At 36.5% G+C, this 17,095-nt stretch overlaps 1 protein-coding gene across 3 annotated transcripts in view; it reads right to left on the bottom strand.

Annotated features, from left to right (window-relative positions):
- Positions 1-17,095, bottom strand: part of LOC115924773 (acidic repeat-containing protein-like) — a 21,979-nt gene extending 4,884 nt beyond the window's left edge. The window contains exons 1-2 of one of the 3 annotated variants that reach the window (XM_030987600.1): positions 16,798-17,095; positions 12,636-12,782 (exon numbers count right to left, since the gene is read on the bottom strand). In XM_030987600.1, the coding sequence (XP_030843460.1) occupies positions 12,636-12,642 (7 nt within the window). In that variant the 5' untranslated portion in view covers positions 12,643-12,782; positions 16,798-17,095. Of the gene's footprint in view, positions 1-11,023; positions 11,555-12,635; positions 12,783-16,544; positions 16,777-16,797 lie in introns of those variants that run through there. The other 2 variants (XM_030987594.1, XM_030987590.1) reach the window with 2 other exon arrangements.

The following is a 17,095-nucleotide window of genomic DNA, read 5'->3' as shown; positions in this document are numbered from 1 at the left end:
TGCTAAACAATGGTGTGGTGATCACACCAGCACCAAACAATGAGACCCTGCTCCAGCCCGTTGCTTGCACAGATTTCATGGTGAACCTCATGTGCAGGCTTTGTTGTAACCAGTAACCTTCACGACTTTAGCCCTATAATAAACAGCAACATGACAAGTTCATGTTAATTTAAATTAAAAAGTAGTGAGAATTATAATCAGACTCAGTATGAAGAACTCTAAAATACTAAATAGCAACATAAAAGAACCATATTAAAGGAATAGACCAGTTTACTAATATATTCAAATTTTATGCATACTGTTCAAACGAAGGTGGTTCTGGACAACCTGAATATTTACCACAAGACCTACCTAACATAGCAACAATTAATGTAGTTCATTTATTAATAGCAGGTTAATGGAATAACCTGCGAACACCACAAAAAAACAAAATCAATAAAAACCCACCTCTGGACAGTTTTTTGGTTATTCACGCCTGCCCAAATTTCACAGATCTATGAAGTGTTGGGAGCCCCAAAATTTCACTTAAATTGTACATAATGTGAAAGAGGATGTCATTTAAGACACATTTCTGCAAGGACTTCCAAAACAAATGTGTTTGAAGTTGAATATTGATGAAAGAATGCAGATCTGTTTTTGATGGTAGTGTAAATGGCAGTCCAAAGAGATAATGATTTTTCAAAATGGTGTTTTTAGCTGTGTAACTGAACTACATGTAATGGTGGAAAACAGTACTACTTTGCAACTCACTATCTTTGGTCTACTTCCCCCATTATGCCTATCATTTGCAGACAATCTTAGATAAATCAATTGACATCTTAACATGTTCTTTACTAGACACAAGCATGTCAGTAGTCTCAGTACTTGACCTCTAATGACCTTCGCATAGTCAGACAGGTAACTGATATATATTCATAAGGTCAATTCACTATGAAATCATTAGTTTGTCAAATCTTAGAATTAAAAAAATCATTGAATTCTTTTAGTACAATACAATGTGAATTCTTTTTCAGTTATTATCATTTAACTCATCTTACAGTATATTTGTAAGATATTTCTGCCTTTCCCTTGAATGAAAACATCTTGGGTGTACATTGTACATTGAGTGCATCTGAGGGCGCGTTCATGCTTGATTTTGAAGGCAGAATGAGCGATTTGTAACGCTCATCGTAAACGCTCATCGTAATCGCAGTTCCACGGTGCACTGTTCATGCTCACTTCTCCAGGCAATTCTCCTTGGGTGGCCTTCAGCTGGATTCGCAAACCTGTGTGCGCATGCTACGTAGACCCACTAGAGGTCAGTGTGTTGACCCCATTTAAACGCGTTTACAAATTGTAAACGCATCTTTTTGTGAGTTTACGATCGGCGATCGTGATCGCCGTTTTTCGGTGATTCTACAAAAGTGAGCATGAACGCAATCGTGTTTTAAACTGAACGCTTAACAGATGCCTGATTCTGGCCGTCAAAATCAAGCATGAACGCGCCCTCAGACATGCCGAATGCATGTATGTAGCTAATTGATACCACAATCTTGTTAGTACAAATTGAAACATTTACAGTAGAAGGATACAATAATTAATGATTCTACCCTGATACTACTATCTGCAGTAGACAAATATTGGCCATAATGCTAAGTTCCTGTAAGTAACAAACTAGCAACTTTGGTGTAAATGAACATTTTGCATAGTTTGTGAATGGTCAAGATTAGCAAAATTTGAATTCAAAATAATAATTGAATCACACCACTGAAATTATGGCAAAAACAGCAAAAGCTTGTGTCACAAGGGTATCTATACATTTCCCAAAGAAAATGTACATGAAGCTTTATACTATAGTTTAGCTGAGTGTAAACAGGCCTAGTAACCAATGTGAACAAGGCCAGAGACCCTGACCTCTTCATAAAACTTGACCAACTTATCTTAAATAACAGCTGAATCCTTGAATTGTTTCACTGGTCATTGACAAACTATAATCACTGTACACATATTCTCTAAGTTCAAGTTGTATTCTCCAAATTGAGTGTGAACCACGAAATAGGTTCATAATTTATAAAGTTATTTGTGGCCTAGTTTCCAATTCCAAGTGGAATGGTCTTTCTGAGAAGTCTGGAAGACTCCAACTGAACTTTTATTCTTCATTTTCCTGATAAATCCTAGGTTCTAACTGTTCAATTCGTGCAAGTGGCCTGACTTTACCTTGGGATTCATTAAATGTCGTTTCCTGTATTACATGTAGGTCTGTCCTCATTAGCTTGAGATTGCCAAAAATATCCTGCTATTTGAACTATCCCGATCACAAATTATCCAGTTAATTTGCGTCTTCATCAGATCGAAGTTGCAATTAGCGGGGATATTTGGTTGAGATAATCATCCCAAGATATCTTGGGCTAGTTTGTAATATATCCCTTTATTTGGCACAAGACTTGCACTATGCACAAACACTGAGCAAATTTTCTTGAGCTAATTTCTTGAGCTTGAGTTTCAAGTTTCAAGTTTCCAGGTCAAGTCTCGAGCTGATGAAGACGTGATTTGTATTTTCAGGATATTACGCAAATCAGATATACATGTAGCAGGCTATTTGGCAATCTGGAGCTGATGAGGACAAGCCTATTGTCTACCAGATCCATGCTCAGGTTTTGGATCCCGTTTAGTAATTAATCAGTAATTAATTTAGATACAGTATAATGGAGCAGAAATGTTTGTGGTGATAACTTGATAAGAGTGTTTAGCCAGGCATAGGTCCATGGCTTAGCACACAACCAGGAACAAGTTCACATACATGTAGAAGTAGGCTAACACCACTTCCCTTGGATGTCTGAGCCATCAATACTCTACTCCATCAAGTCATGTGATGAGACCCACCTGACTAAAAAAAATGTATCAAAAAATAAACAGGAACCCTACATGTACTTGCATGTCAAACATGTTTCTTGGGAAGGATTACCGGTATCTTTTAAAGTTTCAGAAAATACACAATCTGTTGATTTGAATATCATGACCATTTTAGCAGATACACATCTTGCTGTTAATGGGGTGTTTTTTTTTGGGGGGGGGGGGGGTGGGGTGGTGGAGGTGGGGGTGAAGGGCACTTTTAGTTAGTGCCTGGGTGGTTCAAATGTACAGGTAGACAAAATTTAATGAATGACTGTCTAGCACTTCAGATTTCCAGACAAAATATATTTTAAGCAGAGCAGATCATGCCAGCATCTCCAAGACAAGGTTCAGGTAGCCAAACAAGTCATAAATACAACATCAAATTGTACTTACAATGTTATTACAGTACATGACTGCAAAGAGAAAGTCAAGAGCTAGATCAAGTCTTTGAAGGTTGTTTTCTTTTCTACTTTACATGCTACATGTACCTCCTTGCTCCTTGCTTGTTTACAAACATATTTCAAGCATTGAAGGACTTTAAAGGCATGTTCATATGGGGCCATCCAGTGTTAAACCTTGATTTTGGTAGCATATAACCTACTAACGTCCAGGGCATCGTTTCACTAATCCGTCTTAAGTACAAGTTTACAGAAATCCTATAGAAATACGTGCTAAAAGTAGTGCATGCATTTCAATGGGTTGTCGAAGAACTTGTATACTTGTATGACCATCTCATGAAACGCTGCCCAGGATTCATAAGTTTTCAAACAACGGTTCAAAACTTTAAACAGAGAGCTGGGCAAGCAATCATAATTACAGGCTGGCGAAACATTGAAGTCAAGTGCATCCACACAGCACATATACGGTAGCTAATTGGAGTTAGGATTCCAGCTGGATGCTCATAGTAATTGTATTAACCACAACATTGCTTGTGGTTTAATTAGGCTACTAACTTCAAGTACGGTAAACTTAATGTTTTGAAACCAAGAGTGCATGGTCCTTAACTACAATTATCAAATTTGAAGCCACGAGCTAAACTTAAAGTTTATGGACTTTTGTGGGAACGTCGCTACTGTTTCTGACATTTCACTCACAGCATGTCATCAAATGCATTATGGAACAGGTTCATTACATGAGAGGATATTCTTGGGTTTTGGAAACCCTGGGGAACTTGTTCAATAAGTTTTAACCCTCAGGGAACATGTTCAATAAGTTTTGATCTTGGTAGGGTGCATATATACAGACACCAGGGGGAATAAATGATATGCAGCCAGTAAATGAATCAATTTCATTTTCAATTTCATGCTTCATACCCTCCAGTAAATCTGTGTTAGCTACAGGGGCCTAATTAAAGCTTACGTACTAAGACATTCAGAAGATGGATTAAAGTTTGTTTTTAAACCACAAAATAAATGTCCTTTATTATAATACTGAAGAAATATGTGCATCTATTAGATTTCACATTGTTTGGTCTGCACATTCACTAAATCTATAATCATATAAAATTTGAACAAAACAAACTCAAGTTGCACACATTGATACAATCTTTACAATTTACAAACTGTAAAGAGCAGACATTTTCTCCAGATGAACAATCTGAAATTGTTAGGTATAGGACCCAACACTTATCATAAATTTTCACAAATTTTCAAAATCCCCCAAACTACATGTATCAGCTATAGCATGGCTCTTGTTCATTTTCATTGGCCTAAATAGATCTCTACATGTAGGTAAGTTGGCCTTGAAAAACTGGTTCATGTAGTTTCCTGAATAGGCACGTTTACAGCGCTCAAAATACACGGGGGCGGTGGGCGATTCGCCCCCGTGAGCTACATAATCGCCCCCGTCAGGTTGCTCACGGGGGCGATTGCAAAATTAAAAATCGCCCCCGTGGAATTATAAAATAAAGATTATCTTTTCTGTTATAACTTTAACATAATATTGAGTTTCAATTTTTAAACCTTAAACCAATGAAATTGAACTTAGATTAGCGTGCAAGATTTCTCGTTTTTATGAGTATAGGCCTATTCAGCTCGCAGTGCCGCCGTCAGCAGTGGTTATAGGCCTACTGCGCCGTTAGTAGCGGTATGTGTGCACGCTGCCGCGCAATGTCTGCTCGAGCTGGAGGCGATCGCGAATTACGAAAGGGCAGAAACATGGTCATGAAGAAGTTTTTCGTTGTGAAAGCGTTAACCCGCTGAAATCTGGTGATTTCAAATGACCAGCAAATAATGAACCTCGACCAGTAAATCAATATTAGGGACTTTTAGATTTGCACGATGAGAACGTGGACTGCTACGTGTGACCTCCTTTTAAGGCAGTGCCAGTGCTTAAAAGGACGTCACAGTCATGTGACTGCCAGTGCACGTCCACGCAAATCTAAAAGTCCCTATTAAGAAGAAGAGGAAGACCAAGATGTCGTGGAATAATATGGTAACATGGGCAGATCTACGGGGGGAGGATTAGGGGGTTTAACCCCCTCCTCCCAGCCCCCCGGCGCCCCCTTGGGCTGCCAAGTGAAAATGTGATATTAAAGCGGGGGGGGGGGGGGGGGGGGGGGATGCTGGAGAGAAGGACTACTCTATTTTATTTTTTTCAGAGGGGGGGGGGAAGTGAAGCGCCGTTTTAGCATGACTTTCTTTTTAACTCTTACTTTCACCTATCTCAGATAACCCTAAGTTTCTGGTTGCTGCTTTATTATGTAGTTGATAATGCATGATTAAAATAAACAGAGAGAGAGAGAGAGAACCACCATCATTTTGCAATGGTTCATGCAGGGTTCGTGTAATATGAATTTGAAACCATTTCTTAGCGTCTCAATTTTAAAAAAAAATAGCAAAACTATTTTTGAGGAAAAGCATTATACTGAATTAAATGAAGAATAATAGCTTTACGGTATATTGGATCATACTAATACTGATACGGGCTAAAGACAATGTGGTATTTGTATAGAGGTATTCCAAAATGACATTCTGATAATCAACATTTGTTCTGGTATCATAAATGTATATACGCATAATACCACTGATTTTTATGATTTCTTAACGTGACATAGCTTCTTCTCCCCCTGCAAACAAAAAAGAAAACAAGGTTATTTAATAAAAGGATCATGCGAAAAATAATCATTGTGATTCAAATTGATGCAAGGATTTTTTTTGAATAAGCAATGCTTTTCACCAGAATCTTCTTTGTTAAAACGACTTTTACAAATCTCAGCCATGCAAATCTGCCACTGTGTTGTAAGATCACTTTCAGATTAGGAGAAGTGTATTCTTTAATGAGTATTTTACATTGAATGGAACGTCTCAACTCAGTATAAAGCATGGCTGAGATTTGTAAAAGTTGTTTTTACAAAGAAGATTCGGGTGAATAGCAGTGCTTATTCAAATAAATATTCGCATCAATTTGAATCACAATCATTATTTGTCGCTTAATCCCTTTTAATGACCTTGTTTTCTTTCTCGTTTGCAAGGGGAGAAGAAGATATGTCACGTTAAAGACATCATAAAGATCAGTGTTATTATATACACAGGCCAGTAACAGCTATGTAGCTTGTAAATTTGTAAGAGGGAAAATGCTGATTGCAATGATAATGATGAAATAGCAAATAATTGAGGAGTATCATAGGTACCAATTCAATTGATATTAGTATAAAAAAGAGCCCCCGTCAGTACTAAAAGAGCCCCCGTGAGCCTTCTCACAGGGGCTCTTTTTTGGGGGGAAGAGCCCTCGTGGACAAAAAATTAATTTGAGCCCTGCACGTTTACCATACATAATCATGCAATCATTAAAAGAATGCAAAGACTCAGAGTATACAACCTCAAACAACAAATATACCCTAAACAAAGAATACAATTCTCTCATGTACAGATACACGATACCCCTGCTTAACAGTGGTTATACAGTAACATGTGTTGTTATCATTATGGTGTCGTAAATATGAAGCTTCTTTAACAAACACAGTTTTCTATAATTAAATGGAGAATGGTGTAATGCCACCAATATGTTCCACTGGTTTGAACGCTGATATGTGAATTCATTAATGTTTGTTTATTATCATAGTTCATTAGAATTAACAACTATTAACATGTGGGGGAGCTAAAGGATTTGAAATGGAGGGAGGGGCGGGGTAGAGGGCAAATGCCCCCCTAAGATACTTGATTACATTTTAGTTCAACAAAATAGAAGACAAAAACAAAGAAAGTCCACTTATTTTGTCCTGGAGTTGATGGAGAATACCCCCCACCCCCTTGAAACAAGGAGAATGATATTTTCCAATTTTCTGTTTTTCCACCGAACTGAACATGATCACGCATAGCGTGGTGAAGTGTGACTGTGACATCATCAAAAATCTATTTTTAGAATTTCTTATATTTTTCTTCATTTTCCGAAAGAGCATAAAAATATTAAATGTCCAAATTTAAAAAAAAAACAATTGAATGTGTTAGTTATTGGCTGAGATATGACCATCTGAATAAATATATTTCCTATGGGAACTCAGTGTTATCTGCTCTGGCTCCTAACCATTACGAGCCAGAGCAAATAACACTGTAGTTTCTTGGACATAACTGGACATTATTTTTGATGCTCTTTCGGAAAATGAAGAAAAAATTAGGAAATTCTAAAAATAGATTTTTATGACGTCACAGCTTCGGTACTCTATTGGCTAAACCTGTTAATGCCTGAAGGTATTCAGTCATAACAAGAAAATGCTTTCACATGACTCATGGAATGTGAGCGGAAGTAGCAGGTTGAAAAACATGAAATCTTGTTTATGTTTTTAAGGTCCCAGACAATATGGGACAATTCCCACAAGGCTCTACACATCATCACTATAGCTGTGTTCTCACTATCCTAAACTCAGGCCTAAATTTTCATAGAATGCAGTATACACTACAAGTATACTGATCTTATTCTCATGAAGATTTTAAATCTTATTCTAAGTTTAGTGAGCTGTGAAAAATATTGAGACACGGCCATACCGGTACATCCAAACTTAAAATTCTTGATCTGTCCCTCACAAAAAATGTTACAATTACAATGTACATCTGAAAAATATACAAATACACTACACGTTAACACGCTTCTGTCCCAGCTGGACCGTAAGTATTGCAAAGTGTAGTTCTTTTTTTTAAGCCCCCCCCCCCTCTTCCTGAGAGATATGTCCTCTGCTAGCGAAAAAAAAAGCAAAACATTTATCTCAATGCACTGGCATAGCTAGTGGAAACATAGCTATTATATAGAGAGAGAGAGAATCCCCATTTCAAAAGCACTTTACACTTGGGTGAAAACTCCTAGAGATAGAGATTCCCTATAGCCCTAATTAATAAACCATTTACCAAGGTAGTGGAAATGCTTCTTCTCTCTTGATAAAGGTATAATTAGAGGAAATTTAAAAATGATTAAATAAAAACAACTTTACATACCAGTATTCTTAACACATTAAGTGCTGGAATTCATTTCATACTTTGCAAAAAAATGCTATGGAAGTTTTGACCAAAACAAATATTTAAAAAATACTATAATATAGATTAAAGAAGCTTTGCAATAGTAACAGTATGGACCTCAAGATTCAAGTTCACCCCAATATATATTTTTATTTTGATGCATCATACTGTTCCTATAAATGTGAGCTTGCTCTTATCTGTGTGAACATGCTTGGGACAAGCGTAAACTGTAAACTAATGGGAAAATGCTTATAAATAAATGGAGTTCTCCTGGAGGGCACTGATTTAACATTTCAATGGTGATTGTGGAATTCATATTTTCTTTCTCGCTAGTCATAACAATCAATTTCATGACTGACCTCCCACTGTTTTTCGGCCTTGCGTGCTGACCTATTTAACTCTTTTAAAACTATGAGCAGAACATTTGGGTTTCCTACTTCCCTTTACATTATTGAAGTTCTTCGACCGTGAAAAAAGAAAAGCTTGCTAATAGTGCTAAATATAGAATGTTTAGTAATCCGTTTTTGTTGTTGTTTGTTTTAACTTTGTTTTCATCAAATATTGAAAACACAAGCATTTGGGCAAAAGGGAACAATTTAAAAACTGACGGTCCTACATGTTTGAAACTACTGTACCTATACGTGTTAACCCTTTATTGGTAGAAATTGATTTTGAAAACTGTATGAATAGTCACTATTTAGGTTAGATCAAATAACAGTGAATGATATGCTCAACAGTTTAAGCACCATCAACTGTTATTCAAAACTGGCTATAAAAACCATTTCAACTGGTATATAATCACTCTCAAGGGCCCTCAATGTCACACATGGATCACCTTTGTACATGTAGATGTACTTCTGAATAACATAAATCACTGTTCAGTCTTTAGATTGCATTGTCATTGAAAAATAGAAAAGAGAAAAGAGTGAAGTTTCTACAGATGAAGGAAATGATTATCAATGCTTTGGTCGAGAACCTTGGAGAGTGTGGAAGCGAAATTCCAAGGTATTTGGTCTTTCATGCATGTTAGATGTGAATATACCTGCATGTCAAGCTGTTGTAAGAATTCTAATTTTCAAGTTTATGTAGAGAATTGACACTTCAGAAAATATGATTGTTGAAATTTTGGTTAACCCATTACAAAGGAGTACAAAGTTCACCTCAGACCTGTGGAAGTTCTGGTTCAGTAGCTTGTTGTCACAGTCAGCAGAGTGCGATTAGTTTAGTTTTATCTCTCTTATATCTCTATGTGTTCCCCTCTTAGTTTTTGTACTTTTGTTCATTGTTTACATCTACATGTAAATATGTACAGTGCGAGTCAAAAAAAAGCTTACACCTAGAAAACTGCTAATTATTTTAAAAATCATCTACATGTATGAACAGTAAATTATTATATATCTTATGAAAAAGTGTTTTATCCCAAATCATTTAGTATCATTTTTGTGTGGTACATGTATGTTTTAACGCTTGGATAAAAAGGCGGCATTGTTTGCGAGAGTGCAAAAATCGACTCGCGCCAAAGTAGCTTATGTGATGTTTAAATACGTATAACAATTGGGATTTGGGTGTTAAATCGGTTTTTGCAGATCCAAATAACATCCCTAACAAAATTAATCATGCCACACATATCAAATATAAAAAATCAATTTGTGCGCATGTGTGTGTGTGTGTGCGTGGTGACTTTGCTTGTGGAAAAAGCACATGCAATGCATTTCATTTGATACATTCAATTCATTCTCTCACTCCGCTAATCCGAACATAATAAATGCAGTAGGCATCACTTTGGCGCAAGTCGATTTTTGCACTCTCGCAAACAATGCCTCTTGTTCTTCCAAGCGTTAATACATACCACACAAAAATGATACCAAATGATTTGGGATAAAACACTCTTTCATAAGATGTATAACAATTTACTGTTCATAGATGATTTTTAAAACAATTGGCAATTTTCTAGGTGTAAACTTTTTTTTGACTCACACGGTATATGTTGGACATGGCCACTGCTCTTGCAGCTGAGTCTAGAAAAAAGTCTTGAAAATCGACAAATTGAATTTCATGGTCCATATTCTAGAACCCAAATCTGCCTTTTTTTAATGGTGTATATTATCATAATTTAATCTAACATTGCCTGCAGTTTCAAGTGAACCTTTTTGCACAGAATTAGATTGCAAATTTGGGGGTGTATTCTCGCAGTTCGCGTTATAGACTGAAGATGCCATGCATAACACCGACATAAATATGTGTGAATTTGCGGACGCTGCAGTCTAACTGAGTCTGCATGGTGGACTCATTACCAAGTATTGTAGAGCTCTGAACATAAATTGATTGACAACATTTTGTTTTAAATTTTGGCTGTTCTGTGCTCTAGAAGGGCTATTAAATTAACACAATGATCAGTTATATCTTTGGTGTTGTCAGTTATGTACATGTACAGAGTATGGGACAAAACAATTTGGATTTCCCCCAAAATCTTATAAAAACCTAGACCACAATACCAACAACATAAAATATGCTTATACACCATTCCTGCACTAACAGGTTTAGAGTAGGCCGTAGGGCTGATCTCGATCTCTGAGGTGTACCTCAAATGAGGAATGTCCTACTACTACTGCAACACTGGATATAGTGACAAAGTAGTGCAATGTACTAATACGAACAAGAGACAGAGGATGAGGAGGAGAGAAAGGGGACAATATACTTACCAACAACAAGAACAAATTGTGAATTATCCTTAAATTTCCTCAACCTATAATCACAAGACATCAAAGCCACATTGAGAACCATACAGCAATGCAGACGGTTCCTCACTGGTGGTATCTCCCAGTCTATAGCCCTCTTGGTATGGCAGTTACTTGTAAAGTCAAGTCATAAGTGCAGCTCACAGTGAGAAGGAGGGAGAGAGATGATGCTGATGTAGAGAGTGTGACTGTGTTTTCAATCTGGTTATCAACTCTGAGCCTGGGATCATCTCTTACAGTCTCGCATTTCAGACCTCTTTAGTCTTTGTGTTACGACAGGAAATGACAAGTTCACCTAAAATGCATTTTTGGCTGTCCAAAGTAAGTTCTGATCACACTAAGTTGCATACATAAAACATAAAACATGGATGCCTGATAGAATTCATGAGAGGGATAGAATTCATGAGAGGGCTTAAAAATCATCATCAATGAGCTACATGTATTTTGTACCCTAGGAAAGCCTGAAATCTGGCAAAGTAACATGACAACTTTTGCCAGTGCTTTAATTTTCCTGATAATTTACATGATCTCTGTATATTTAAGCATGTATTAAAACACTACAGACTTGTTGTAGGAGAGATCTATATAAAATACTTTTATGCAGTGTACAGTGTATCTACAAAATAGTTCTAGTTCCTGAGTTACACTCTTTTGATTCTGGCCACAGGGAGAGAGGGCGTCTTTCATCACGAGAAGGATGCAATTTTACTTTATTTTTCTAGGGTTTCACCTCACAAACACTTTGTCACTCATAAGAAAACTTTGTGTGTTGTGTAACTTTTCTGACTTTGGTCAAACCAGGGATATGTGAGTTCAAGCTGAGGTGGGCTTGGGTAAAATCATGGATGTAGGTCCATTCCATGGTATAGAAGGAAGGTTCATGGTGGAAAATAATAAAATGAGTCTGAATTCTTACTCTAACAGTGAGAGACATTGACAGAGGGACAGAGGAAGAGAGAGAGAGAGAGAGAGAGAGAAAGAGAAAGAGAGAGAGAGAGAGAGACAGGGAGGATGAGAAGTAAAGATGAAATCTGACACCCGTTGTCAGGAATTGGACACTCCTCCAGTGACAAGGTATAAGGGGGTGTGGCTTGACCTAACTTTTTAGTCTGATAGACAGACTTCCCTTCTGCTTACATTGCACAAGAGTAAACTCCCTCAAAAAGGACACTTTAAAAAATTACCTTTTACAAGCGGATTAAAAATGTATTTGACATGTCTTATTTTGGGAAGGATACTTATAGAGTTGTAAGATGATATTTGGAGTCAATTTGCATATCAACTTACCACTTTATTTCACCATTTTTCCTAGATAATTTAATATTCCATACTTCCCATCTCTGGCATTGGACTTTATGGCAATTACCAAACCTCCGGTATTGGTCATCAAACTTCCAAGATAAAACTCTCATGACCAAAAAAATTGTTTTTGTTAAAAATAAGGTCCGAACCATCAAGGACATGGAATCGAGAAGTCATATGGAATAGACTCTGTGTAGCCTTTCAAACCACAAACACTGTCATATTTAGGTCTGCGGTTGCAAGACTATCCATATCGTAATTTCCCTAAACTTACCATTCATCTTGATCTCTTTTCCTTTACAATTTCCAAGTAGAATGCTGCTAATGATTGCACTTTATACCTCCGAAACAGACGTCATAGTTTGGTGAAATTATTGTTCCATCTGTTGTTTTGCTCAATCTAATGACAGGAAGTAAATATCTGAAATAGAAGTGTCATAACAAAATAATGTTGGTTAAAGATAAACAATTATCTGAGGCTTAATGGTACTGTTTAGCATGAAATGCCACCTAAAAAATCACACATTTGAGCTGTAAATATCTGAATGGAAGCATAAAAACAAAACTAATATTGGATAAACAATAACAAAGTAACTGAGGCTTTATAACCACATACCACTAAAAGAATATGAAAAGCTTACAATAGCTGAATAAACAGTGAAAATAAAGAGTTTGTAAATGGCTGCAGAGAGTTTTATGTTGCCTTCAACAGATGTGGAAAATAAGGAACAAACAAAATAATTCTCCAAAACCACTTCCTTCATCATAGTTTTCATTGACATCTCTTTGTACTTTTACATTTTAAATTAATGTATTGACAATTTAATATGATTTTTTAAATAGAAATAGTGCTCTCTCTATTTATAGAATACAATTAGATGTAAATACCAAGTGTCAGGACTCAGGATAGTTGGTAAACATTAAGAGGAACTGAGTGAACAAAATAAACATCATACCATTTTTGTAGCTTCTAAAAATCATATACATTATTATGCAGGGCTAAACACATGGTTTAAAAAATCTAAATCTGGAGTCTCTGGAGTCTGAACCCCAAAATTTCAAAATTGTAACATAGGACTCTTGAATACAGACTCTAACAATTCAAATCCTAATCCCTGTTCAAAAGAGTTAATGTGTAGTCAGGCATTATGTCACAGTATAAACACACTTTTTATATTTTATAAATCGCTATCTGGTATGTCACTACTGTTCTTCCATTTAAAACACTTTGTTGAATTTAGGTCAATCATTAAAAGGTATATGAAAAGCCTATCAACAAAATCATTCATCCGGATCCCTATACCAATATGTATACATAAACATGTAGTTAAACTCCCAAAGAACATGTTACAAGTTATAAATTCCATGGGTATGAGCATGGTGTACAAAGAGAGAGGTATAACTTACATGTACATCTTTGAGTCCTATAAATTAGGATGGCACATCATAAGCTATGCTGAACTGAAACCACTTAGTCCTATTTAACGGCCCATATGAAATCCTCAAGAATCGTTAATAATTCATTATCGGGCCAATGCATGCAAATTCTCATTTGCCTTAAATCATTGTAAATTTGTTAATACTTACATTGATATAATACATTCAAACTCATATATATCATATGTTGTACAAAATAGAGATTACCGGTATAACAAAAGGGGGTCTAATCATAATTACTAGGAGTCATGGTTTTAAAGAAGATATTTCACTCAAATTTACTAAAGTTTTCAATTCTCCATCAAAATTACCATTAGTGCTATACATTTACACGTATGTGCCAGTAATACCATGTGTATACCTAGTTATTTTATGCCAGGTCCTTTAAAAATACAGTACAAAATGGAGAATTTACATTCTTCTTATTGTAAAGGAATAATACAGAAAGCTTAATCAACTTTTTCTACCCTTTGACTACCGGTACCTGAATAATTTTGTTCAGATTTCCATATAAATATATACACTTGTAGCATCTCCGTTTCGGATACCCGGTAAACATTTTGTAAAAGGATGTCAAGAAATAGAAATCATTATCATCATCATTATTATGATCTACATGTATACATTCCTACGGCTGACTTAAAATGTAGATCACAATTATAATTACATGTAATACTATTAGCGCCAGCCTTAAATGTACACATGTACATGTACAGGATTGTACATACAATACATGCTTCTGTAAAATAGCTACCATATGTGGTCAGTTTCTGAGTAAATTCACAATGCAAATACCGGTACCAACTTTCCACCCAGGACCAAATACAAACTTACTGTAAGTACTAACCCTATACAGTAGATAGAGTACCGAAGGGCTAAAGTCATATTCGCTCATCGTCCAGGTTACTGGTTCTAAACAACAAGAGCCTGTGCATAAGGTTCACAGCAAAATCATTCAAGCAACGGCCTAGCTGGAGCAGGGCAAATTCAGTGTAGGGCACTGGTGTGGTTACCACGCTATTGTTTAGCACAACAGTAGGGACTTTTAGATTCGCACAAAGACAATGGGGATTGCTACGATAGACGTCCTTTTAATGCACTGCCTTGAATGGACGTCACACGTATCAGTCCACGCAAATCTAAAAGTCCCTATTGTTTGGAACCAGCAACCTTGCAACTTGGCCAGTATGATTGCACACTTAGATATTCTCTAGGATAAAATAACACCCAAAGTATGTATGTGGCCTACAATGTACACGTACATCATGTGTAAATATATATGACCTAGAATTGTTCAATTAAAATGTGTGTCTTTCAAGTACATAATTGTCTGTTTGGTATTAGAAGGGCATTATTCATGATATACTTTGCACAGAGTTAAAGCCCTTTAGCCTCTTAACAGACAAAATCTAAAAGTGTAGCATTTCCTGACTGAATCTCAATAAATTTATTTCCGGGATGCCACAAATACAATTTGGATGCATTTTTCCTGGTCAGTTTTGACAAATGGTTAGTTTCAGTTTCACATGCAAGTACAAGAAGTAGACTTATCATGATTAAATATACCAGCTCTTGAACTTTGTGCCTTTTAAAAAGGCCATTAAAAGAGCAACATCTGAATATGTTCTACGTACCTCACAATTTTATTGACAATAAAATATTAAATCAGCCCAGGTAAATTTATATTGTATACCATCAGGCCCCCTGTTGCCAGATGGTATGCATGTAAATAAATATGTAGGGCCTGTTATGAATTTATGCAGATCTATGCAATTAAAGAATGACATGTGATGTAATAACATATTCTTTTCTTCTTCTTCAAGATATTCTGCCTCCTTCAATACTGAAGATTCTTGCAGATGCCATATACTCGGCCTTATTGGGGTGTGCAGGTGGACCACTATACCGGGGTACTCTTATACGAATAGTGCAGTGGGTTCTTAACGTGCAAGGGTGGTGACTCTACTGTACACGGTACACGGGGCCTCCATTTAACGTCCTTTCCGAGGGACGGAGTGTTTTCCACTTAAGCCTGCGTCTATGAAACAAGGGGAGGGGCACGTTAACACACATGCAGGCTTCAGTCTTCCGTCTGGGTGAGATTCGAACCCGGGATTATTGGTAGGACAGGCAGACGCTTTACCGACTGAGCCAACTCACCTCCTGCACAGCACATATCACAAATATACCAGTATTGAGCAAGAGGTTTGAAAAATCTATTTTGATTTTATTTTATTTTAGTACACAGTTTGGTCAAAAAATTCAGCTTCATTTCAGTCAGCCTTTTAAACACAGAGCTGTATCATGTTTTTATTATAAATGTAATAATTATACAGTGAGAGGACATCAAGAAGTATTAATGAAGAAATGTCATTGTTCTTACAGTAGTTGTGAAATTCACCATAATACATTTACAATTAATGGAATTTCCATGTTTTTCTGGATAACCTTGTACACCATACATGTTGGTCCATGCACTAGGAGTGGAGTATACCTGGTAAATACTGCCAGCATTCATGGACTTATCAAACTATAGTACCCTGCTGCCGGCCACAATCCTCATGCAGGGCTCAGCCTTAAGGTAATCAACTCTAACAATCATCAAACTTTAATGAATGCATTCATTTCCCCCACAAAATATAAAACAGCAATTACACATAAACATATTTGCAACAAGTTGTCAATGAGTTACATATATTAATAAGAGATCAACTATTAGCATTATAATACTTTCAAAACTACTCACTTCCTAGACTTAGCGTAGCATCCATTCTTGCTCTTCTTGAAACTAACTTCAATCAAGGATGTCCATGTACAGAGTCCATATATAAAACTGTCCTAACAATAAAATCCTACCACTTCCGTTTCTTTGCTAAATACAACTGGAAAGCAAATGTACATTCGTCAGCCACTGTTCAGTTTGTCTGTGTATGCATTCCGCACGCAATATATTCATCACAATAAAATACACAGCACACTAAATGATTGGGAGAACTTACTCATCGCAGGCTCCAGTGCACTTCAAAATTAGTTTCACAATAGTTGGGGACTCTTTTCAATTTCAGTAGTGCTTGTGTGTCGTCATTGTGTTTCGTACTCCTGTAGCTAACCCTGACTAAGAAAAAACGCCCTATTGTTGTCGCCGTGATTATTTTACCATTTATGGTAACAAATGTCAACAGAGTTAATAAGGATGTTCAAAGTTCTTCCAAAATCACCGCCTTCGTACACCTGTCCAGATAAGCCGCAATAGGCGCTAACCCAGGATCTTATAACTTGCATTGTATGCGACTGGTG

Source organism: Strongylocentrotus purpuratus, unplaced genomic scaffold, assembly GCF_000002235.5.
Source record: "Strongylocentrotus purpuratus isolate Spur 01 unplaced genomic scaffold, Spur_5.0 spur5_contig_839, whole genome shotgun sequence".
In the NCBI taxonomy this organism is placed as follows: domain Eukaryota; kingdom Metazoa; phylum Echinodermata; class Echinoidea; order Camarodonta; family Strongylocentrotidae; genus Strongylocentrotus; species Strongylocentrotus purpuratus.
This window is presented reverse-complemented; position numbering and strand designations above follow the sequence as displayed.